At 43.8% G+C, this 26,127-nt stretch overlaps 2 protein-coding genes across 10 annotated transcripts in view; both read right to left on the reverse strand.

The window, feature by feature from the left end:
* The window catches only part of Znf8 (zinc finger protein 8), a 55,887-nt gene extending 31,846 nt beyond the window's left edge, over nt 1-24,041 (reverse strand). For 3 of the 9 annotated variants that reach the window (XR_010048597.1, XR_010048596.1, XM_063252549.1), the window contains exons 1-4: nt 23,205-24,040; nt 8,798-8,948; nt 8,523-8,618; nt 2,915-4,352 (exon numbers count right to left, since the gene is read on the reverse strand). Coding sequence is in view for 7 of the 9 variants with exons in the window: in XM_063252549.1 (XP_063108619.1) it covers nt 2,962-4,352; nt 8,523-8,618; nt 8,798-8,948; nt 23,205-23,270 (1,704 nt within the window). In the remaining 2 variants the exon portion in view is untranslated. Of the gene's footprint in view, nt 1-2,914; nt 4,353-8,522; nt 8,619-8,797; nt 8,949-15,590; nt 15,643-23,204 lie in introns of all 9 variants that reach the window. The other 6 variants (XM_063252550.1, XM_063252551.1, XM_063252553.1 and 3 more) reach the window with 5 other exon arrangements.
* The window catches only part of Rps5 (ribosomal protein S5), an 82,556-nt gene that overhangs the window by 45,113 nt on the left and 11,316 nt on the right, over nt 1-26,127 (reverse strand). The window lies entirely within an intron of this gene.

Consider the following 26,127-nt stretch of genomic DNA (forward strand, 5'->3'; position numbering starts at 1 on the left):
GAACAGCTCTGTCCAACCCAGTGTCCCACTGCCAAACTTCACTTTAAGTAAAAAGCACATTTAAAGGAGTTAAGTTTTCTGGAAATGGAGGAAGAGGGGAGAAAGTAAAAAGAATTAAGATGGACTGAGAAAAGGTAACTACGTCCCTAAAATCAATGTAAACATCATGCACTATGAACATGGACTAAGAGAAAAAATTTTAAGTAAGTTTAAGTCACTGCTTTTTACATCCCTTGGGCTATGAGACTCCAAGGACACGCTTTTTTTTTTTTTTTTTTTTTGGTGGGGGATAGTGCTGGGATTGAACCTAGGGTTGTGCACATGCTAAGTAAGCAGTCTGCCACCAAGTCACATCCCTAGCACCTTTTTTTTAAAAATAGGTTTTTGCTAAGTTGCTGAGTTGCCCAAGGTGGACTTGAAGTTGCAATGTTCTTGCCTCAGACTCCAGAGTAACTGGAATTAAAGGTATGTGCCTGACTACACTGTGTCAAAGATCACATCTGCTATATGACGTTCCTTGTTTATCAAGAACTGCACAGAGAAAGGTCAAAAACCTTTGTTTTTCTTTGGATAACCCTTGGAGGAAAGCAAAATAATAGAAGTTTCCCAGAGTGGACATTAAAATGTGGTGGTATGCTCTTATCATCCCAGCACTCTGGAGGCCAGGCAACCAGGCAAGACTGTCTCAACATAAAAAAATGAAGCCGGGTGTGGTGGCTCATGCCTATAATCCCAGCACTCGGGAAGGCTGAGGCAGGAGGATCTTTGCGAATGTAAGACCAGCCTGGGCTACACAGTGAGCTGGAGGCCAGCCTGAACTGCATAGAGACCCTGTCTCAAAAAGAAAAAAAAAAAAAAAGAAAGACGCCAGGTGATAGAATCAGTGCAAAGGCTCTGAGCTCCAACCCTAGTGCTTGAAAAAGAAGTTCATCATGCCAAGCAAGGAGGGTGTGACAGGCACTGTCAGGTAGGCATAAAATTTAGGTTTTTCTGTTTTCTTTTTTCTTTTGATAGATAAAAGACTAAATAAGAAATTGGAATTAAAAGAGATTTAAGAAAGAAGAAACTTCGGGGCTGGGGATTTAGCTCAGCAGCATAAGTACCTGCTTTGCAAGCAGGCGGTTGTGAATTCGACCCCCGGTACCGATAAAAAGAAAAAAGAAGAAGAAAAAACATCACCTACATGCACTCTGTGATCTTGCTTAGATGATGACTATTTAGGAGCTAGGAACATTTGAACACTGCATAGTGGATGCTGTCTGCTCAGACATGACAATGACAACATACAGTTCTATTTGAGATTCAAAAGAATTCAGCTTTTCCTCTTTCAACACAAATTAAGTAACATGAACTCTTCTCTTTTCTGTGATGCCCAGGTGGAGAACGTGAGTGATGAACTAGGGTACCAGTATGATTCACAATCAGACCCCATGCATTACCACTGCTGCCGAGTATCTCCATTACCAGGGTCAGCTGAGTAGGGCCACACAGCACAGTGTGACAACTGTGACAGCTTGTCCTTGAGACTGGTGCAGTGTGACAACCACGAGAGCTCATCTCTGAGATCAACATAGCAATGTACACAAAGCCCTGGGTTTTAGAAATACAACCAGAAACATGGATAAAGTAATGTCTGAGACTGATGTGAAAATAACTCAGGGTAGAAGAGGAGGAAGTGGTGGAAGAAACAATGAAAATGTATCATTCCTGCTTTAAAGCACAAAATGCTAAGACATTATTCAAAAAAGTAAGTGGATTCTATGCTGTTCCTACATTTATGAATACTGCAAAAGTGGAGAAGGTTGATGTACTGCACGGTGAGTAAACCAGCTCATGACTACTTGGATGAACTTGAGTGGAGCTGCAATCAATAGGAGCTTAGAAAACATGAGCCCCAGTGCTGGACTGGGTTTCTACAGAGTTTTTCCACCCTGGCACTCTGGACACTTCTTCAACAAGGCGCTGCAGCACTGCATCTGGACACTGCAGGACATTAAGCAGCATCTTTGGCCTCTACCTAAAGACACCAGTCGGCACCCTTTAAGTCACAAAGACCAAACATTCTCTGAGGGCCAAGACCCACATGTGAGAACCTCCAGCTTACAGTGACACTAGCTGTTCCGAAGGAGTGGTTTTCACAGGAGCTATGATACTGGGGATGCTATCCATTTTGGGAGGGCTCCACTGTAACGATTTGGGGTATGTGGATGAAATGTAGGCAGGGACCACATGTGCTGCTAAACCTGAAGTGCTGAACCGTCAGAGGGCCATGTGCATGGGTGTACTACACTTATGTGATAGTGAACTCAGACTCTAACCTGGTCTCATTTGTAAGCACAAATTAATTGCTGTGGGCTTGGAGTTTATACAGAATTTCCCAGAAATGCAACAGCATTTTGTTTTGTTCAAAAACTTGTAAGGTCAGCTGATACTTAGGAAAATCACATCCCATGCAGAATGGCCCTTGCAGTGTATCTGTGGAGGCAGTATACCAGTGCTGGTCTGTCCCTGGAGGGACCTTGTGGCCTTGATTCACATCATTCGGTCATGAGTAACTGTGATTTAATCACACTTTATAAAATGGGACCATCTCTTACTTTTCTGCATTATACAAAGCAGTTTTTGTTTTTCCTTTTTTTGAGACAGGCTCTCACTACATAGCTCAGGCTGGTCTTGAGCTTCTCTGGACCCATCTGCTTCAGCCTAATGAGTGCTGGGATAGATATGTACACCACACCCCGCAGGGGGGGCAGGCTTTACCACCAGTGAGCTCACTTTGGCACAGAAACATCCTGAAATACCAGTTGCCAAGGGACCTGGGCTTGAAGGTTTGGGGCTCAGTATTTCCTGAAGGAAGCCAAAGTACACTATGGCAGTCCCCAGCCCCTCCTGCCAGACACACTATGCAACTTACCACATCTGTGCACCTGAGATTCAGAGGTCACAGCTAGCGCATCTCTCCTAGGTGGACTCTCTGTGGTTGAACACAGAAGTTGAGCCAATCGAGGGCTCTTCCACCCCAATAACGTGCACAGGGCTTTTCTCCTGTATGACTTCATGGATGTCAAACAGGGCTAGCGCCCTGCTTGCTGGCTGTGCTGCTCTGGTCTGACTCCTGGGGATCTGTCCTGACCCTGGCTGAGGATGCCGGGTGTGCTGGGTGCTCCGACTGCAGGGCTGCTGACATCTCTGGGACTGCGAGGTTGACTCCTCACCCCTACTGTGGGTGATCTGGTGACGGATGAGGTGGGAGCTCTGGGTGAAGCACTTCCCACACTGGGTGCACCTGAAGGGTCTGTCACTGCGCAGCACCCTTTCCTCCTGGTTCAGAGGTGGTGTGCAGGTAAGACTGTCTGCCCATTGTGGCCTCGCCAGAGCTGCTGCCTGCTCAAAGATGGGCCGGTAGGCTAAGGGTGGCTCCCCTGCATGCTTGCGCTGATGCTGGGCCAGAGAGGAACTGTGCCGGAAGCCCTTGCCACAGTGGTTGCATTCGTATGGCCGCTCCTCGGTGTGCGTGCGCAGGTGCAGGAAGAGGCAGGTGGTGCGTGAGAAAGCCTTGCCGCACACACTGCAGGCGTAGGGCTTCTCCCCAGTGTGTGTCCGCCGGTGCCGGCCCAGGGACGAGTTCTGGTTGAAGGCTCTCCCGCAGTCCTGGCAGGCATAGGGCTTTTCACCCGTATGAATGCGCCGATGCACGGTGAGGTGTGTGCTATGGCAGAAGGACTTGCCACACTCTACACACTTGTAGGGCTTGTTCCCTGTATGTATGCGCTCGTGCTGCACGAGTGAGGAGTTCTGGCTGAAGGCTTTCCCACATTCCTTGCACACATATGGCCGCTCGCCCGTGTGGATCCTCTTGTGCACAGTGAGGTGTGCATTGTGGTTGAACGACTTCCCGCAGTCAGTACACTTGTAGGGCTTGTCAGGGCCCTGGCTCTTGGGAAGCTCCGTGCTCAGGATGGCCTGCTCAGAGACCCTATGGTCCTCCTGGAGCTTTTCTCCTGGGGAGCTCGCTGGCTCACAGGCCACATCTTGCTCAGGGTGTGAGCCTTGCAATTGTGAGTCAGATGCACAGAGATGTTCTCTCTTGGAAATTGGGGATGGACCTGGGCTGGAGCTCAGCACACAGCTCTCTCTGTGTGGATGCCTTTCGCAGCCTTGACCGTGAACTGCCCCCTTCTCAAGGCCAGACACCAGTGGCCACCCATCCCTCCAGTCCTCTGTGTGTGCCTGGCCTTGGCCTTCACACGGCCGTGTGCCCCCTAGCAAGGAGGAGTAAGCAATGACCCTCGGGAACTCTTCCCTTTCTGTGCCAGTAGCCAGCTTCTCTTCGGGAATGTCTGGCTCCCAGCCTGCAAGAGAACCCAAGGCTTGTAAGTTGTTGTGGAAGGTAAGGAGAGGAACTGGGCCCATTACTTCTCTAGGATCCTATCCACCTGCCCAGCAAGCCCCCAATTCAGCCTGTCCTTAAATTCGGCTTTGCTCATGGGCCAGGGACTGACCCGTGGCACCAAGGGGAGGGCACAGGCTTTCTGGCTAGTGCTGCTGCTCTCCACACTTCAGTGCTGTAACACATCCCCACTGGGGTGAACCACTGAAAGTCCATGCATGACTGTCCTACTGTGTGGCTTATACCACTGGTGGTACAAATCAATCTGACCACTTTTTTTCTGTTTTCTTTTTTTTGGGGGGGTGGGGATCGGACACGGTCTCATTATGTAGTTCAGGCTGGCCTTGAATACACAGCAATCCTCCTACCTCAGCCTCCCAAGTGCAGGGACTACAGGTATGTGTCACTTGATGCCTGGCTGGATCTGATCACCCTCATTGGTCTTTTTATTAATAAAATTTTAAAAAGACTGTAAGTGGACTGAATCTAGTTAGTTATTTGAATCTGAATAATTACTGACCAAATACAAGTATTAGTACTATTATAAAAGAGCATACCCAGGTTCGCTATATATCATCATATGGTCAAATTCGAATCAAAGCTGCCTAGGAGACAAATATTATAGCCCATCATGAATGTGTTAAAGCAACGTATACTTCATATCTCAAGTTCTGGGAGACGCAAGTCCTAAGCCTGAGATCAGCAAGGCTGGCACCCTAGAGGCTCAGGGCAGAGGGCCTTTACCTTCTCCAGTTCTGGGAAGGGCCTGGTACCTTGGCCCTTGCTGCAGTTCCAGGGACAGCAGTGTGGCATCCTCCAGTGTCCCAGTGACTTCTGTATCTCATCATGTATCCCTTTTTGCCTCTGACCCTTGGGAGCACACTGGCTATGGGGATCATGGTGTGGACTCTGGGGTGCCCTTAGCTTTCTCAAGCCTCCTCAGCTATATGAGTCTTGTCAGTGACACAGGCCTGTGCTTATCTTTCAGGGCTCAGTGGACAGCTAGTGGTGCTCAGAAATCTCTGTCTTAGGGAATGCTGACAGCTCAGCTACAGGAAAGGAACCAGGCTGGACGCCAGCCCCCAAATCTGGCTGTGTCCACAGCACCATCAGGGTTCAGATAAAATAGTTAAGGACACACAAAACCCTATATACCAATGTTCACAACAGCATTCTTCTTAAACACAACAGAGCGGAAACAACCCAAATGCCCATCAACTGATAAGTGGATAAAGAGAATGGCACATGAATCACACCCTATTAAAAGCTGCTGCCACCTCATCCCATCGCAAGTCTGCTGAGATGGCTCCTCCACTGACTGAGCATGCTGACAATGTAGCAGGCCCTGTGCTGGCTCTCTCTGCTCCTAGGCTTCCTCTGTCTCTCTTGCACACAATGCAACCTCTACCTGGAACCCCAGCCCCAGACCTCTGCCTATTTCTATATGACTTCCTGCAACAGGCTTCTCTGCTTGTTGTGGGCTGAGCACCCTGCCCTACATGCCCCAAGTATAATTTTTTGGTTACTCCCATCTCTACATGGCACTGGTATCCACATCTCAGACCCAGCTGAGTGAGGTCTGGCCTCATCCCACTGCAGAGGAATATTTGCCAAAGGGGCTCCTGAGCTGGCAGGCTGGCTTGAGTTACTAGATAGAAGTTGGCATGAACCCTGTCCTGGGTAGATTCTGCCAGTAGGAAGGAGGCAGAGGAAGGGCCTGCGGGGAGATGGCCTGAGGCCGACTGGGCTGCAGAGTGCTGTCTCTGCAAGAGCCTCCACCCCTGCCACAGCAGGAAGGAGGGAGGTGAGGAGGAAAGAAGCAAAACACCATAGCACAGTAGGTAAGGCTTAAGCCCTGGCACCCAGCCATCAATCCTTGGCTAGTGGCTATATCAGTCTGTGACTATACAACCTTCATAAAGACTGACAAAAAGGACACTGCAGATAAGACTGAAGTAGTAGTCTTGCCAGGGATACAGCTCAGTAGCATAAATACCTGCTTGGCAAGTGCAAGGTCCTGAGATCAATTCCCAAAAAAGAAAAATAAAAAGGAAAAGGAAAAGGAAAGGAATCTTAAAGTAGGAGGTTGCCCGAGGGCCTACACCTCACCCTCTAGAGGGCCCCTGTTGGAGTCAGGGCAGGAATGATGATGGAAATGTACAGTGACCTGCTTCTGTGACGGAGAAGGACCTATGGGCCCAAGATGTAGGTGCCTCTTGGAGCTAGGAAGGAAAGGAAAGGGAGTTTCCCCTGGTCACCAGTAATAACCAACCCTGTGAACCATCTTGAACTTCTAACTTACATAACTGATAACTTAAATCTGTTTTTCTCAAGCCATGTAGACTGTGGTCTTTGTTACAGCATCAATAAGAAACTAATACAAAATATTATATGGAAAACGTATTTTTAACATAAAAGGACATGCCAGTGATGGTGGCACACTGCTGAAGCAAATGAATCTGCCTCCCATGACTGGAGGCTGAGGTAGGAGGATTACAAGTTCTAGCCTAGTCCAGACAACTTAGCAGGACCCTACCTCAAAACAGAAAAATAAAAGGGATGGAGTGTAGCTCAGTGAAAATACCCAGGGTTTGATCAATCCCAGTACCACCACCACAAAAGAAAAAAAAAAAAAAAAAAAAAAAAAAAAAGATGCAAACATAAAGACGCAAAGATAGCTCAAGACCAGAACAGGTGCATGTGCTCGGGAGGGCTCTGCTGCACCTTTCCCAAACGCCTGCTGCTCCCACGGCATTTACAATGGTGTGTGTGCTACGTTTTGAAAACACTGTCATAATTTTAACATCATACTCCAGACCCATGCAAGCAAGATATTCTGCTTAATATTCAATATCTCAGAACCTGGATTTAGTTACGGGGTAGACCTGAGAATCACAGGTACATATTCAATGAGGATTTGCTTCTGCCCAATGAGTCTGAAGCAACAGCAGTGAGACCCAAAGGAAGGATTTGATCTGCCCCAGCTGAGGGTCCCATGTGTGCTTCCTCGGGGATTGAGAGCTCCAGGCCATCAGAAGCTTAGATGGGAGGCTAAGTGTTGGGCACTGCCATATCCTATCTATTCCAGGACGGGGCCAGGCACCAGTGTGTCAGCAAAAGGATCAAGACTTGCCTAATCTAATTATGAACATCTCAACTGCTCCTTCCATTTTCCCTGGCAACTGGGTAAGTGAATGTAACTCGATTCTGACCCCAGTGGATGATATCTGGAGTGCTGACAAAATGAGACAGATATGAGTACCAAAATGAGACAGATATGAGTTCTTCCTACCTTCACCATTTCTTCATGACTAGAGCACCAATGCAACGGCTGGAGCTGCTGCAATCACACGGCAACCCTGAGGAAAGGTCAGGGGAATCCAGAACTATGAGCACTGGGACCTCTCAGATGCGAAGCCAGCCATAGCAACAGGTGACTCAGGAGTCCTTTTATGTGAGGAAAATGCTTCCCGCATCTTTAGAGGTGTTCTAACCTGACTGTAAGGTACCTACAGCTACATACAATCATTTTTTGGTAAGAGAACATAAGAAGGATGTGGGAACTGGTGTAGAGAATCCAGTATGCAAGAGCAAGATGAAGAAAATGAAGAGCAGGTTTATATATCAGGAAGGTAGCTGGAGCCTGACTAGACAGAAATGATCCAGAGGGGATGATGAAGCAGACGGAGAAGAGATGAATACACTCCAGGTTCAGAGGAAGGAGCCATCCTCAGAAGCCTGCACAAGTGTGGTTCAGGGATGCATGGGTAGTGTGGCTTTTAGGAGGGCTCCCCACTCTATGGAATTGCTCACTGCATCCCAGCATTTAAGCACATCACATGGCCCAGTCCTCTGTGACCAGCCCCCCTCAGAAACCCCAACACTACCAGGTCCCTTGCCAGACGACATTCCTGTGTGTACTCATGGTGTACTGCTGGGGGAACGAATGGAGCTTGTCTTCCACTCGGGAGATTCGGAAGTTGTTGGTCCTTCTGCATTTCACCCCAGTGAGCTCTGCTCTGTACCCTTTCTCTGCTATGTCCTGCAAGACTTCTTCTAAAGGGGTGGCATGAAGACCTCCAATAGCACCCTTCCCATCAAGCATATGTCCATCGATCACCTGGGCTCTCACCTGAACGGCAGTGCTGGGTGTGTCCTTGCTCCCCCACCCAGAACTCAGCCCCTTGCTCCAGCTGGGAGATGACATCAGGCTTAGGAAGCTTGGGACCTGGACATGGAGAGATGGCAGTGAAGAGGTGGAGGTTGCTCTGAGAGATGCCAGCAGCCCCAGTCCAGATGTGACAAAGGGTTTTGTACTGGACAGAAAAGGGCAGATTCTGCCCCATGCATGTGCCCACTGGAACAGACTCAGGTCAGGCTACACATCAGAGGCCCCAGGACCCAGACCTGCAATGGGGGAAGCAGGCTCACCCACAGAGAGCAGGTGCCCGAAGGTCTCCAGCATCACATCACGGTACAGTGTCCTCTGTGTAGGGTCCAGTTGCCCCCATTCCTCCTGGGTGAAGTCCACAGCCACATCCCGGAAGGTTACTGGCTCCTAAAAGAGCAAGCAGGGCTCAATCAGCTGGACCACCTACATCCATGATCTCTGGAGGGCAGACAAAAAATAAGGAACAAGAAACTAGGCAGGATAGGGTCCTGAGAGAATGCAGTACCTCGATGGTCATGTGCAGTGTGAACTATACAGCAAGGATCCCTGAAAGCACCCAGTGAGATCAACAAGGCCAACTCCAGCCATCTAGCACCTGGTCAGACAGTGAGATGACAAAAGAAACCACCTGAACTAGTATTTGCAGAGTTCTGAGCTCAAGAAATGGCTGCTGTGTTAAGACACAAAGTTTTAGGGTAGTTTGTTACACAGTAACAGCTAACTAATATTTCCACTGACCCTTAGATTAAAAGTTGGGCTCACAATCCTCCTAGTCACAGTCAATAACTCCTCTTCCTTCAGGCTCAATGTGATCAAAGTGGATAAGGAGAAGATCCCATGGGACCTTATCCTGTAAAGAGTGGGGCCAGAGGTTAGGAGGGGGCAGGTACTTTATCGCTGGGAAGCAGGGTTTTTTACCTGACTATGCAAAAATACAAAGTCCATGTGGTCAGGACTGTCTATTTCTAGAGACAAGGCAGAAATAAACTGAGTAAATTTTCTTTTGGTACCAGGGATGAAACGCAGGACCTTGTGCTTGCCAGGCAGGTGCTTGTACCACTGAGCTAAAACCTCAGCCCAAGTCAAATTTTTATGTGGAAAACTCCAACCTTTGAGCCAAGTTATGTTGGTATACTTAAGTAATCTTAGCATCTTGGGAGGCAGAGGCAGTGGGATCACAAGTTAAAGCCCAGCCTGGACTTCCAGGAGAACATGGCGGATAGAGAACAGCAGCTATGGAGGCTCTCTGAGATAGCCAGCCTAGATTCCAGGAATGGTATGGTGTGGGGAGTCCTAAGCAGGGGAAATATACCCTGCCAACCCAGGAACGAACTAAGCTGAGAGAAACCAACTGAAAATGCAATTCTGGTGCTTCAATGGGAACAGCTAATATCTCAGTGCCGAAGCTGGAAACTACACCTCTGAAAACCATGCCTTAAATTTCCTGCCGCCGCTGCTGCATCTGAATTGGCACAGCAGGGATACAGACGCGAAAGCTCTGAGAGTGGGAAACAGCGAACTGAATTGAGAGCAGAGCTGGCGGGGAGCCCTGCATTGACCTGCGGTGAGTGAGAAGAACGGGGACCCTTCCATAGACTAGGAGGCTCCAACAGAGGACATTCTGGGGCTGGGCAGACTAGCCAGAACAGAACGCTGCAGTGACTTCAGTCACATATTCCCCTCTCAAGTGAGATTGGTGGGGAGCGCTTGACCTGGGTGATGCCATGGACTAAGACCCAGTAGGCTAGCCCAAACCAGGTCCCTGCACCTGGTAGTGCACCCTAATGCAGTGAAGCCTTCAGCAGGTTGACTGACCAGGAGGGGTGGGCCCAACATAGGCTGCCCAGGTCTGTGTCTCCCTAGTACACTGCGGTGGGCAGGAATACCTAGCTGGTGTGATCCAAACAAACTGTAACCCACAAAGAAAGAAACTGAGCCTCCTATATACGCTTGTATGGAAGGAACAAAAAGTATGGGAAGAGGGAGCAACAAAATGGTCCTCAGTCCCCAATTCTGAGACCACTGATTCAGGAAAGGTAAATGCAAAGGAGAATGAGGACAGAAAACATGAAATATCAGCCACGGCACCAAAAGACATGAAGTGATATCCCGGGACCTCATAGATGAGTTCAAAAGTGAAGATTTAACCAAGTAAAGCAAGATATAAGTAGAATAGTTAAAGAAATACTAAGCACTTCCCAAGTAAAAACAGATGGTGGAATGGAAGAACAGAAAAAAAAGAGAATTGTTTGATGGAGAAAATAGAGAAAATGTAGAATACACGAAGCAGGTTCAAAGAGATTACCAGGAAACTAAAAACTCTATTGAAAGCTGACATAGCTCCCCGCGTGTCTGGAGGACTGTGGATGTCTCAGCAGGCAGTGGAGCATCGCAGGTTCCAGAGGCCCTGCAGCCTGTGGTGAGTGCTCAGCGCACTCTGCCCAAATCCCATACTGTTCGGGACCCTCCAGGCTTCTGGGTGCAGTGAAGTGGAGAAGTGGGTTTGAGGCCTCTACATCCGCCTCCCCATCCTGGCTGCACTTGGAGAACTGTGGAGCTTCCAACGGGTAGGCGGGCACACGCTATCCCTGGAGCCCAGCCTGTTTGGGACTCCCGCACGTAGCCATAGGTGTGCAGAGGAGGGGCTGGGCGGATCTGGGGTGCCTGCATCAGCCTCCCCGGGTGTCTGGAGGACTGTGGATTTCCCAGCAAGCAGGGAAGGATCGCAGGTTCCAAAGGCATCGCGGCCTGTAGTGAATGCTCAGCGCACTCTGCCCAAATCCCAGACTGTTTGGGACCCTCCAGGCTTCTGGGTGCAGTGAAATGGAGAAGTGGGTTTGAGGCCTCTACATCTGCCTCCCCATCCCGGCTGCACTTGGAGAACTGCTGAGCTTCCAACGGGTGGGCGGGCCCACGTTATCCCCGGAGCCCAGCCTGTTTGGGACTCCCGCACGTAGCCATAGGTGTGCAGAGGAGGGGCTGGGCGGATCTGGGGCGCCTGCATCAGCCTCCCAGTGTGCCTGGAGGACAGTGGATGTCTCAGCAGGCAGTGGACCATTGCAGGTTTCAGAGGCCCTGCAGCCTGTGGTGAATGCTCAGTGCACTCTGCCCAAAGCCCAGACTGTTTGGGTCCCTCCAGGCTTCCTGGTACAGTGAAGTGGAGAGGTGGGTTTGAGGCATCTACATTCGCCTCCCCATCCCAGCTGCGATTGGAGAGCTTTGGAGCTTCCAACGGGCTGGTGGGCGCACAGTGTCCCTGAGGCCCAGCTTATCTGGAAGAGCAGAGTTCTGAATAGGCAGAGGAGGGCCACTGGTTTTGCAGACCCAGTGGCTTGGGGTAACATGGTGCCAGAGACTCAGTAGTTGCAAACATAGAAGGGGATTTCCAACAGATCCTGAGGAAGCTTTCAAATAACACTTGAAACACAGAAATATAGGAAAATGACAAAACGAAAGACCAAATTACAACCTCAAACCTCCAGCCCATCTCAAGAAACCCTAGGAGCAATGTATATAGGAGAAAATATATGCCATTCACCTCAAACATCGGACACAATAGCTACTGAAATTAACAAGCAACTGCAGGAAGCTTTAAAGAAATTCAAACTCATAATCTCCCAGATAAAAGAAGAAATGATAAAAGAAATGAAAGAGATTCTGCATATATCTAAAGAAAACAGTTATAAAATTGGAGAAACTAAACAAAAAGATAGAATCCCTAGATGAGCAATATAAGAAACAAACAGAATACATAATGCAGATGCACAGAGATATACAGGAAATAAAACACTCCACTGAAAGTTGTAAAAACCACCTTAGTGAAAGTGAAGATAGAATTTCAAACCTTGAAGACAGAATCGCAGCTAGTGAACAGGAAAGGAAAGATCTTTTAAAAATAACAAGGATTCAGGAAACAATAATTCAACAACTGCAAGACGATGCAAAGAAAAATAACATAAAAATGATAGGGATTAATGAAAAAGGAGACAACATAAAGGATGTCAAGAGGATATTTAGAGAAGTAATAGCTGAAAATTTCCCAAGCATGAGATCAAAAACCCGACAGCAGGATCAGTGAAGCATATAGAACTCCAAATAGTCATAACCAAAATAAAACTACACCCAGACATATAATAATCACCATCCCAGAAATCCAACACAAGAATAGATTACTAAAAGCTGTCAGAGAGAAAAGACAGATCACTTATAAAGGAAAACCTATCAGAATCACAGCAGACTTCTCAGCACAAACAATAAAGTCAAGAAGAGAATGGAGTGAAGTATTCCAGATCCTAAAGCAAAATGATTTCCAACCTAGACTGATGTATCCTGAAAAATATCAGTCAAAACTGATGGTGAAATACGATACTTCCATGACAAAGAACAGCTGAAGAACTTCATGAACACCAAACCAACCCTGCAAAAATTATTGAAAGACAGTTTAGATACACAAAGGAAAAAACCACTAAGCAAAGCAAATAATTAAACAGAACAGAAAGATAAAGATGCAACAGCAGAGAGATAACATGTCAACAGTAAACCAGCATTTAACAGTAATAACCATTAATGTAAATGGTCTCAATGCACCAATCAAAAGAAACAGACTAGCAGAATGGATCAAGAAACAAAATCCAACCATATGCTGTTTACAGGAAACCCATCTAACCCAGAAGGATACTCACAAACTGAAAGTCAAAGGATGGAAAACAATTCTTCATGCAGCATGAATCCAAAAAAAGGCAGGAGTAGCCATTCTGTTTGCAGACAACGTGAACTTTAAACCAACAATGACCATAAAGGATAAAGAAGGTCACTACATACTCGTAAGGGGAAAACTCCAAGAGGAAGAGATAACTATCTTAAATATATACGCACCAAACTCCAGAGCACCCAGTTATATAAAACAATTATTAACAGAAATGAAAATTCAAATTATCAGTAACACAATTGTAACAGGAGACCTTAATACACCATTGACACCAAGGGACAGATCAACCAGACAGAAAATGAGCAAAGAAATAACAGAACTGAATCATACCGGTGAACAAATGGGTTTGATAGACATATACAGAATGTTCCACCCAAAAACATCAGAATACACATTCTTCTGAGCAGTACATGGATCATTCTCTAAAGTAGACCATATATTGGCTCACAGAACATATTTAAACAAGTGCAAAAGAGCTGACATCATCCCTTACATGTTATCGGATCATAGCGCTCTGAAATTAGAAATTAATGATAAAAGATACTGCAAAAATCCCACAAACACATGGAAACTAAATAACACACTCTTGAGTAATCAGTGGGTTACAGAAGAAATTAAAGAAGAAATTAAACAATACCTAAAAGAAAATGAAAATGCAGATACAACTTACCGGAATTTGTGGGATGCAATGAAAGCCGTCCTCAGAGGAAAATTTATTGCACTGAGTTCCCACATCAGGAAAACAGAACGAATACAAATAAATAACTTGATGCTACACCTCAAACAGCTAGAAAAAGAAGAGCAAGTCAAGCCCAAAGCCAAAAGAAGAGAGGAAATATAAAAATCAGACCAGAAATCAATGCAATAGAGACTAAGAAAACAATCCAAAGAATCAACAAATGAAAGAGTTGGTTCTTTGAAAGAATAAATAAAATCGATAAGCTCCTAGCCAACCTTATTAAAAAACAGGAAGAAAAAGCTCAAATTCATGCAGTAAGAAATGAAAAAGGTGAAATCACTACAGGCCCAATAGAAATACAGAAGATCATCAACAGCTATTTCGAAAACCTCTACTCTCAAAAGTTTGATAACACAGAATAGACAGATTCTTAGAAACATATGAAGTACCAAAGCTAGATCAAGAGGATGTAAAATTGTTGAATAACCCAATCTCTGTTAATGAAATTGAAAATGTAATTAAGTCGTTACCTGCAAAGAAGAGCCCAGGCCCAGATGGGTTCACTGCAGAATTCTACAAGAAATACAAAGAAGACCTAATGCCGACACTCCTCAAACTATTCAATGAAATTGAAAGGGAAGCAATCCTTCCTAAGTCATTCCTGGAAGCAAATATTACTCTAGTACCAAAACCTGAGAAAGACCCAACTAAAAAAGAGAACTATAGACCGATCTCCCTAAAGAACACAGATGCAAAAATCCTCAATAAAATATTGGCAAACAGGATGCAGCAAATCATCAAGACGATTACACACCATGACCAAGTGGGATTCATTCCAGGAATGCAAGGATGGTTCAACATACGTAAATCAATAAATGTAATCCACCATATCAATAAAGCCAAAAGTAAGAATCACATCATCATTTGTATAGATGCAGAAAAAGCCTTCGATAAGGTCCAACATTTATTCATGATAAGAACTTTACAGAAAATTGGTATAGATGGTCTTTACCTCAATATAATAAAGGCCATTTATGACAAACCAACAGCCAGCATCATACTAAATTGCCAAAAATTTAAAGCCTTTACTTTAAAATCAGGCACAAGACAAGGATGTCCTTTATCACCACTCCTATTTAATATAGTACTAGAAGTACTAGCCAGAGCAATTAGGCAAGACAGAGAAATAAAAGGGGTAAAAATAGGAAAAGAAGAAGTTAAATTATCACTGTTTACAGATGACATAATACTCTACATAGAAGACCCCCTAAACTCCATTGAAAGACTCTTAGATACAATAAATAAATTCAGTAATGTGGCTGGATACAAAATCAATACTCAGAAATCAGTACCATTCCTATACACGAACAACAAAATCACAGAGAGGGAAATAAGAGAAACTACACTCTTCACATTAGCAAGCAAAAAAATGAAATATATAGGAATTACTCTTACGAAAGGAGTGAAAGACTTATACAGTAAAAATTATAATACACTGAAAAAAGAAATTGAAGATGATCTCACAAAATGGAAAGACATCCCTTGTTCATGGATAGGATGAACAAACATTGTGAAAATGGCCAGTCTCCCAAAACTGTTATACAGATTCAATGCAATCCCAATAGAAATACCATCAACATACCTTATAGATCTAGAGAAATCACTCCTAAATTTCGTCTGGAACCAGAAGAGACCTAGAATAGGAAAGGCAATTCTAAGCAGCAAAGACAAAGCAAGAGGCATCACAATCCCTGACTTGAAGTTATACTACAAAGCAACAGTAGTAAAATCAACATGGTATTGGAATCAAAACAGAGCCGAAGATCAGTGGAATCGATTAGAAGATACATCTACAAGTACAAACACACTCGACCACCTTATCTTTGATAAAGGAGCCAGGCAGGTTCACTGGAAGAACGACAGTCTCTTTAATAAATGGTGCTGGAAATACTGGCTCTCCATTTGCCAAAAACTAAAGCTAGACCCATGTCTATCACCCTGTGCTAAATTAATCTAAATGGGTCAAAGATCTGAATATTAAAACAGAAACACTAAATCTATTAGAAGACAAATTGGGTAGAAACCTTGAAGACATAGGAGTACGTAGAGAATTCATGAACAGGACTCACACCGCACGGGAAATACTTCCCAGAATCAATAACTGGGACCACTTCTTATTCAAAAGTTTCGGCATGTCAAAAGAAATCTCCAGCATAGTGAAAAGAAAACCCACAAACTGGGAAAAGATTTTAGTGAACTCTCTCTCAGACAAAGGACTCTTGTCTAAAACATATAAAGAATTAAAAAAACTAAGACCCCCATAATTCAAAGATCCAATTCAAAAATGGGCATCTGAGATGAATACGCACTTCCCAGATGAAGAAATGCAAATGGCAAATAAATACATGAAAAAATGTTCATCATCATTGGTCATTAGAGAAATGAAAATTAAAGCCACACTGAGATACCATCTCACTCCTGAAAGAATGGCCAGGATCAAGAAAACCAACAACAACAAATGCTGGAGAGGCTATGGGGAAAAAGGAACTCTCCTACACTGGTGGTGGGAGTGTAGACTGGTGCAGCCTTTGTGGAGGTCAGTCTGGAGATTTCTTCAAAAGCTGGGATTGGAAGTCCCATTTATTCTGGCTATTCCACTTCTAGGCATATTCCCAGAAGAACTGAAAGCATCATACCACAGTGCTATATGTGCACCTATGTTTATAGCAGCACAATTTGTAATCGCCAGATCTTGGAAACAAGCCAAGTGTCCATCAACTGAGGAATGGATAAAAAAGTTTTGGTATTTCTATACAATGGAGTATGACTCAGCTATAAAGAAGGATCACATTGAGATATTTATCAATAAATGGAGGCAGCTTGAGACCATACTCATAAGTGAAATAAATCAATCTCGCATGTGTGAATACCGAATAGTTTTCCTAATATAAGTAATGATTCAAATATATAAAATATGTGGTAATCATGATTCCCCATTATGTGGAGTTGAAGCCTTATAAAGTTTTCACTTATTAATTGGAAAGGCTTTATTCTGGGCTTCTTGATATGGAAATATTTGAAGCTATATGAAGTTTTATTGAAATATTTCAAGGAAAAAGACAGACACTATGGTAACTACTAGTAAGTCAGTTTATTTGGTGGTGAAGCACTAGGTTGCTAAAACAGTCATGCTTTGACCTGTATTGTTATATTGTTATGTCCTCTTTTATCTCAATCTCTCCCTTATTAATTAAAAAAATTAGTTATTTTTTATGTTTTTTTAATTAAGGGGAAAATTAAAAAAATTAGCAGGATATATAATAGTAACTTTTTTTGATTTCCTATTAAGTTGTTTTGAAGTCCTGTAATACTCCCACTATCTTGTTTTGACTGATTAAACTCTGTTCCATTCTGTATGATAGTATCAAGTTTGAGGGTATAGGCAACTACTTTGAAGGCAATAAGATTCACTAAGATGCCCATTCTGGTTTGACTATTGTCTCCTTTGGAAGTCCTGTAATGTTTACAATGCTTACGTTTTATTGGTCTTGTTCTCTACTGTTTTGTTCAACTTTATAATATCTAATGAGATAGACAATTCTTTTTAAGGAAACAAGAGACATTGTTGATAACCATTGTTGATAACCTTGTACTCTGTTTTACATCATGTGCTATGTCTATCCTTGGTTTTGACTGACAGCTTTGTTTTGGCATATTTGACTTTATTCTCTCCACCCCCCCAAAAATTAGTAAGAACTAAGGAGTAATAAAACCCAAAATGTGTGGATTTTGTTGTAAAAAAGAGAGGGAAAAAAAAGAGCTCTAAAGGATACAACAGCAAGTGTGTTTAGGAGTGTTAAATAGCTGACCATATTAATGTTTTTGGTTGGATCATTGAACACAACTGTTTGCAGTCTCACTGTTTGAATGTCCACTTTGTATGCTTTGATACTGTGACTTGAGCACTATCTCTAAGATGATAATATGTAATGTATTAATTGGTGATTTCTTACTGGTTTTTTTTGTAGTTCTGTATTACTTGTATCCTTATTCTGCTTTGTTTTGTTTTGTGTTTTTCTCTTTTTCCTTTTAAATAAAATTTAAAAAAAAGAAAGCTGACATAACAGCTTGAAAGAAACTAAGGATAGATTATCTGAACTGGAGGACAGATTTGTAATGTGGGAGCATGAAAGGAAAAACTTAACAATAACAATGAAACAAGTAGAACCAATACAAAGGCTAGAGGATGATAAGAGGATCTGTAATTTCAGAATTAAGAATGCAAAGGAAGAAGCAGGGATACAAACAAATGAACTGCAAAGGCTATTCACAGAAATAATCAAGAACAACTTCCCTAATATGGGTAAAGGTAAAGATATTCAGATCTATAGGGGCATACAGGACCCCAGTCACCTACAACCCCAAAAAAACTACACCCAGGCATAGAATAATCAAAATTCCAGAAATCCAATATAAGAACAGGATATTAAAAGCCGTCAGAGACAAGAAACAGATTACTTACAAGGGAACACCCATCAGAATTACAGCAGACTTCTTGGCACAAACCATCAAAGCACAAAGAGCGTGGGGGGAAATAATTCAAGCTTTGAAAGATAATAACCTCCAGCCAAGTTTGATATATCCTGCACAACTGTCCCTAGAAATTCATGGAGAAACAAGGTGCTTCCAGGATAAAGAGAAACTAGGGGAATTTGCAACCATCAATTCAACTCTACATAGAATGCTACAGGACATTCTAAAAGAGAAAAATACCAAGAATCCAGAAACAGTGGATTCTGGCCAGAAACAGAGAGGCCACAATGAATGGAGCAGAAAACGAAATGAAGAAGACAAACTGACAACTAATGACAGAAAAAGAGCTCAACAGAAATGAGGCAGAGAAAGTTGGGTGGTAGGAACAGCTATTTTGCAGAAAACAAGACATCATAATAGCTAGTGGTGATTTAATAACATCTGGTTTTGAAGTCCCATCAAGCTTTTATTCTTTTGTCTCCATCGGTCTTAATATGTTGTATCTTATTGGATTTTATTATATGTGATAATATAAACAAAAAACTTTTATAGACAAGGAGATAATACAAAAACAATTGTTCATTTTCTGTTAGTTGGTTCTAAATACCCTGTAATACTATCATTCTCTTGAGTGGTATTACATTGTCTTGCTATGTTTGATGCTACAGTAATATGAAGTTATACTCAAAGATTTCAAGGAAACAGACACTATGGTAACTACTTTTATGTCAGGATAGTGAAACACTATTTTGCTTAAATGGTTATGTCTGACCTGTGCTGTTTTGTTGTTATGTCCTCTTTTATCTCAGTCTCCTTTTTTATTATTTATTTTTTATCTTATTAAGGGAAAAATAAATAAAAAATAGCAGGATATATTATAGTAACCCACTTTGATTTCCAATTAACTTGATTTGAAACCCTATATTGCTCTCACCATCTTGTTTTGACTGATTTTACTCTATTCTGTTTTCCTTGATAGTACCAAGTTTGAGAGTATAGGGAACAACTGTGAAGATAGTAAGATTTACTATGATACCCATTCTGGTTTGACTATTATCTTCTTTTGAAGCCCTGTAATGTCTCAAATGTTTTGGTTTTATCGGTTGTGTTCTTTACTGTTTTGTTCAATTTTACTAAAACTGATGATATAGGCAATTCTTTTTAAGATAGCAAGAGGCATTATGGTAACCACTGTTGATCACCTTGTATTATGTTTTTACATATGTACTATGTCCATCCTTTTGATATGACTGACTGTTTTGTTATATCACATTTGGTTTTTTTCTCTTTAAAAAAAAAGTAATAAGAACTGTGGGAGTAATAAAACCCAAAATGTGTAACTGTCGTTATAAAAAGAGAAAAAGGAAGTGCTCTAAAGGATATAACTGCTTGTATATTTAAGCATGTAAGACAGATAACCATATTACTGAGTTTTTGTTGGATCATTGAACAGAACTGTTTGCAATCTGTTTGAATGTCCACTTTATATGTTTTAATTTTGTAACTTGAACAACTATTTCTAAGATGACGATATGTAACTATTAACTAGTGATTTCCTGTTTATTTATTTATTTTTTTTTGAAATTCTGTATAACTTGTACCCTTTTTCTGTTTTTTTTTTTTTTTTTTCTTTTTCTCCTTAAATAAAAATAGCCCAGCCCGGGCAACATAGTGACTTAGTAAGACCTTGTCTCAAGGTAAAAAATAAAAAAGGGATGGAGATATAGCTCAGCAAAAAGGTGCTGGGTTTTGTCCCCAGTACTACAACTAAGTAAATACATAAGAAACCCCTGCCCACAGAAATTGGTATAGTGTATCTAAAATACGTTCCTCAAACAAAACTCTTTGTTGGGCTGCCTATGCTGTCTCACCAAGCCAGGTATTTCTGATTAGTCTCACTTCAGCCACTTCCTCCTCAGAGGTACTATGTACCTTGCTCTGCCTCCCAGTTTCCATGGACCTAAAGCACCACTCTTTTAGTGCTAAGGTGAGCGTTATGTGGCTAAAAGAAACACTTACTTTAGGACAACTGGATAGTCACATGCAAAAGAATAAAAAAGTTGGTTTCCCACTCTATACCACAAATAAAAATCAACTCAAGGGGCTGGGGATTTAGCTCAGCTGCATAAGCACCTCCCTTGCAAGCAGGCGCTTGTGAGTTCGATCCCTGGTACCAGAAAAAAGGAAAAAAAAAAAAATCAACTCAAAATGGGAACAGAGAAGTAAATATAAAAGCTAAAACTACAAAACTCTCAGAAGAAAACATAGGGATAAATCTCTGTGACCTTGGATTTGGCAAAGGTTTCTAGGCTATAAAGTTAAGTGCCCAAGCAACAAGAGAAAATAAATTTTGATTTCATCAAAACAATGTTTTTGTAATTCAAAGGACACTAACAAGATGAAAGGACACAAATATATCACACATCTAATAAGAGACTTAGATCTAGAATATATAAAGAACGCTTACAATTCAGTAATAAAACACAACCCAATTACAATGTGCAATGAATCTGGAGAGATTTTTTTTTTTCAAAATATATTTTTAAAAATGGCAACTAAACACAGGAAAAGATGTCAATGTTAATCACAAAAAAGGTACACAAATCAAAACCAAATCTTCAATCAAAAAGAAAAACTATTTCATTTTAAGAAAAACGTTAAGTACACTTAAAAATACTAAAGAACTTTTGTATGAGTGGCTCAGAGAGGAAACATGTATAAGCCTTTGGAGGGGAACAGAGGTCTCTGTTCCTATCCCTGTGTCCTCATCTTCTAGTTGTATGTCTGCCAACCCCAACATGTTCTTCCTGTGCCTCTTGCCCCGTCTGCTGTTATTGCCCACACTGCACAGGTCACGGCGAAACCCAAGAAGCCACGGAGTACTGGTCTATCCAGGCCATGAGACCAACCACTTGGTGGTGTCACATGAGTTGTTCCTGCCTTGGTCCTGCAGGGTTCCCCTGCAGCCCTCCTGCTCTGCACCACTGGAGCCAGTAGATAGGACTCAGATCTCTGTCCTCCATGCCAATCCTGTCTGCTGGCCAGGCAATGCAACACCAGTTTATTATTTCTCCTACTCTCATTCTTCAGATGCCTAATGGTGGGTCTTGTCCTGTCCTCACCTCCAACCCAATGCCAGTCCTACTCAAAACACCTGAACGTTTTCTCTTCACCTGAATCTTTTAGAGACTGAGTGCTCAAACTACAACCCCAAACCCATTTATTTATTACAAAATGCTCATTTTTAGACTACATGTGTGTTGTTTCAAGCCACCAAGTTTGTAGCGATTTGTTGTGACTGCTACAAGGAACTAAGATACTGGACCTGCCAGCCTTTGTTCTTATGGACCTGGCTCCTGTGGTGGCCAGCTCCTGCCAAGGACAGTGGTCTTACGTAAGTGTAAGGCACTGTGGAGCTGACAGTGTGGATCCGGAGGCCAGTCATGATGTGCCTCCTAACTCACCCTTCTCCATTCTGTGGGAAGCAAGAGCCTGTGTTGTGAGGTACCCAAGCAGTTCCACAGAGAAGTCCACGTAGAAAGAACTGAGTCCTCCTGCCAGCAGCCACAGGAGTGAGAATGAGCATCTTGAAGGTGGAGCCACTAGTTCCCTTCAAGTCAGCCAAAACCTTCAAACAGAGCTCCATGATCAACAGTTGCTAAGCTGCTAAACTGCCCAGGCTGGGCTCAAACTTGTGATCCTCCTGTCATCCTCCCGGAGTGCTGGTGTTACAAAGTATGTGCTACCATCACAATGAGTGAACTGCCTTGAAGGTAGATCCTCTAATCTACCCATGACTAGAGTGACTTGTTTTTGTTGATATTAGGGATTGAACCCAGGAGCTTGTACACACCAGGCAAGCACTCTTGACCCTGAACTACTTCCCCAACTTTTTATTTTCAGACAGGGTTATGCTACATTGCCCTTGCTGGCCTCGATTTTGTGATTCTCCTGTCTGAACCTCCCAGTTAGCTGGGATCACGGTCCATGGCACCATGCCCATGGGCTGTAACCTTGACATCTTGACTGCAATCTCAGGAGCTTGGGCCAACAGTTAAATCATTCCAGGGTGGCTACTAGAAACTGTGAAATCTACTTATTGTTTCAGGTCATGCATTTCTTAAGGTTGTTACGTAATAAATACTCTTCCTCAGGCCTTTTTTGCCATTTATTTCTGGCCAAGAACTAACTGTGGGATTACATCTCATGCGAATTCAGAATAACCCACACAGGAAAACTTCAATCTAAATTCTTAGTGGTTTCACTTTGAGTACCAAATCTAAAAAGGAACACTCTGATAAACCACAAAAAATCAACATTTCAAAGTTGCCGAGTATGAGGACAACCAAGTCGTTTATGGCTTCTGCTACACGGAGGCAGCGTTTTATGGATGGTAGTAGCAGACACAGTTCCGTCCGCAGTGCACAGCTCCGATGCAGCGACCTGGCCGCCCAGGCCAGCACACAAAAACCCAGCGCGGATCCCTAAAGGAAGGTCCTCGCGCCACGCCCTCCAAGCGAGGTGTGCCGCGGAGGTCACCGCCGCCCCTGTCACCGCGCGCCGGAAGGCGTCCCGCCACTACGACAGCGCTGCCGCCCCTGTCGCCGCAGGGAGCGCAGGGTCCCGCAGGAAGGAGCCTGCCACGACGCGGCCGCGCCGCGCACCCTCTGCGTCCAGGCGGGGTCCTGGGCCGGAGCGTCACTGGCGTCATTGTTATCATTACCTGAAGCCGTTTCCCCAGTAGCCGCGCACCCAGCCCAACGGCCGCAGTGTGGCCCTCGGCGTCCATGCTGAGCTCGCGCAGGGTGCACCGGCGCCCGACGCGACCCCCAGGTCACACGTTCGCTCTGGCTGAGAAAGCCTCCAAATCCTCCGCCCGCGGAATAATGGCGGCTGCGAGGGGGAATGCAGTGTCTACAACTCCCAGAAGGCCATGCGGCGCGGCGGCGGGCCAATGGAAACCCCTTCCCATGGGCCTTCCATCAAGGAGTCGTTTGGCCTCTTGGCCAATGGGAATTCTCGAACTGGACCTTCTTCCTAGGGGCTCAACCTACTCACTGGCCACCGGGAACCGCTGCCCTCGAGCTCCAATTAGTCTGGCGTTCTGACTCCTCAGAAGACGGCTGCAGGCTGCGGAGCCGGGTGGCCGCACCTTTGCCGCGGTGGAGCGGGAACGGAGTTCGGGGACCGTTCCCAGGTTGCGCTTGGCTTCCAGCTGCAGGGCAACGCACGCGGATTGGAGACCGCGGCGGGACGGAGGCCCAGTTCCCTCGGAGCCGACCGGACTTTCCCGTCTGCTGTGGGCGCCCCCGCCCTCGCCCTAGTTGGTTTTGAGCAGAATCACACCTGCAGTCGGTTCCTTGTAGGGGTTGGGGGCAGAGGAGGGGGCGCGGGAAAGGGAGCGGTGCCTGGCAGGAGCAGGTGAGAGCTAGGCAGAGTCAGCTGTGGTGCCGCCGAGGCTGGGCAAGAGGGTTATAAATTGTGGACTCTGATAAGATTATAGTGTGTCCAAAAGATGAGAAGTATAAAACAAAAGGCCTTTATTCTGAGAACGCAGAGAGAAAGAGAAAACAGCCCTCCCCCCCCCCCCCCCCCGTGGCCCCACCATGCCTCCTTACCTTGGAGCCAACTGAGTATGGACTGAAACCTCCAAAAACTTTAAGAAATAAACCTTTCCTTTCCCAACTTTGGGCATCAGGTATTTTGTCTCAGTGACGGAGTAAAAAGAAAGACAGTGTCAATCTGATTTGTTATCTCTTGATTGTCCCCTTTAAGGGGAGTATTCCTTTATAAAGCTGTTTGTCAAAAAAAAAAAAAAAAAAAAAGCTGTTCATGAATGGGATGGGCAACTTTATAGGTTTCTTATATGGCTAACCTAACTAAATTTTTGGTCTTTTTGGGCAAATTTTGTATAGAAATTTAATGGTAAGTTTAATGTTAATACACCTTCCAGTGATGTCTTTGCCTTGAAGACAATAATGCAAGGTAATTTTCATTTTTTATATTTCAGTAGAATGATCACATGTGGATAAATTACTAAGGTTGCTCCCCCAACGGTTGTTTCTGTGGGTGAGCATTTCTGTGGTTATTGGTGTGTCAAGAAAAGTTAAAATAACGAGAGTCAGCAAAATTCATTTGTTCACTAGGTGAACTTGGCTATGCTCCATTTCTTACAAGGAAAGGCTGGTTATCCTCCTCCTTGGGACAGAAATGTTATCCTTGAGTGCACTTTCAGGGTGAATGTCCTTGCATCTAGCCAAGGCTAGGAAAGGCTTGTTGGCAACAAGTCACTTTTATCTGAACACAGTACTTAAAAAATGAATAAACTAGATACAGCATGGCATTCCTTCTCTAGTCTGCCAAAGGTTCTGTCTCATACAACAGCTTTCCCCAGAGGATTCCTCTTCATCTTTGGTGCTGTCTCATTGGGTGGTAACATTATTATTTTTTTTTAATCAATACCAAGGATCGAACTCACGACTGCCTGCTTACAAGGCAGGTGCTTATGCCACTGAGCTAAATCCCCAGGCCCATGGTAACATTATTTGACAATGCTCATGTCTGCTGTACTTTTATAATAAACTGTCATTTAAAAAATCATTATGTGACCTTTCTCTGTGCAGATTAAAACCTCAAATTTCTGTGGCCACAACCTGTATGTGGTTCCTTGCTGTTACCTGGGGATACGTTTAATATAGAAATTTGATTCCCTGTGCCTAATAGAAATTTCCTACAATCACACCTTTTTCAATGTTGGGGCCATAATTCCTTAAGGTCATAAAAGGATAACTGTCTCCTCCACCTCCTGATACTGATCTTACTGGAAGGGATTACTGAACCATGGCTGGTCCCTCCAAATCATTTCTTTGGCCCTAGGTGGGGCTGTGGGACCTTGGGACACCTTAACGGTGGTTTGTTCCAGTGTTTTTGCAGTCAGGCTCTCCATTGCTTTGGGTCCATAGGTTAGTTTGAAAGGGGTTATTGTTCTCATAGGTCCCAGGGTTTGGGTGATGAGGCCCAGGCTTCCTCCTTTTTTTCTTTGGGAATTTATTCTATCCTGGCACAGGTGATTTTATATTGTTCCATAGATCCCTGTGTAATCTTACGTGCTCAATCTATTCTTGGTAGGTATTTGTTCCCTGTATAATTTTCAGATAATTTAATTTTAAATTCTCAGGTACACATTGCAAAGGAATTCTTTTTACTTTCCTAGTACTCTGTTGTCCCAGAGGGGTGTCTGTTACTCATCAGGTTTTTCAACATCTTGATATCTTTCTCAGACTGTTTCCACTGATGCCCTGAGAGTACTGAGTACACTGAGAAGTAAGGTTTGACTCGCCTCTAGGTCATTTGTATCTAGTGCCATAAAGATTTATTTACTTTTTTTTAATATAGGTTTTGGGTAGATAGTTCATTTATCTGTTAGTTTTCATGTGGATTTTCAGCTAGGTTACCAACTTCTAGAACTTGCCTATCAACATTTTTGCTCCTTTTTCTCAGATTTTGGATAACCAGTTCCCTTTCGCTTCTAGATTTTGTGCAAAATCATTTCTAATCTGAACCATATCCTGTCTGGTCATTTTTCTAGTTTCTCTTATTATTTGAGGTTCAGACAGTCTATGTCTGTATTCAATAATCAGTGCTTT

The sequence above is a fragment of the Cavia porcellus genome, unplaced genomic scaffold (assembly GCF_034190915.1).
Source record: "Cavia porcellus strain 051 isolate PalLab524CR breed Dunkin Hartley unplaced genomic scaffold, mCavPor4.1 scaffold_7, whole genome shotgun sequence".
Lineage (NCBI taxonomy): Eukaryota > Metazoa > Chordata > Mammalia > Rodentia > Caviidae > Cavia > Cavia porcellus.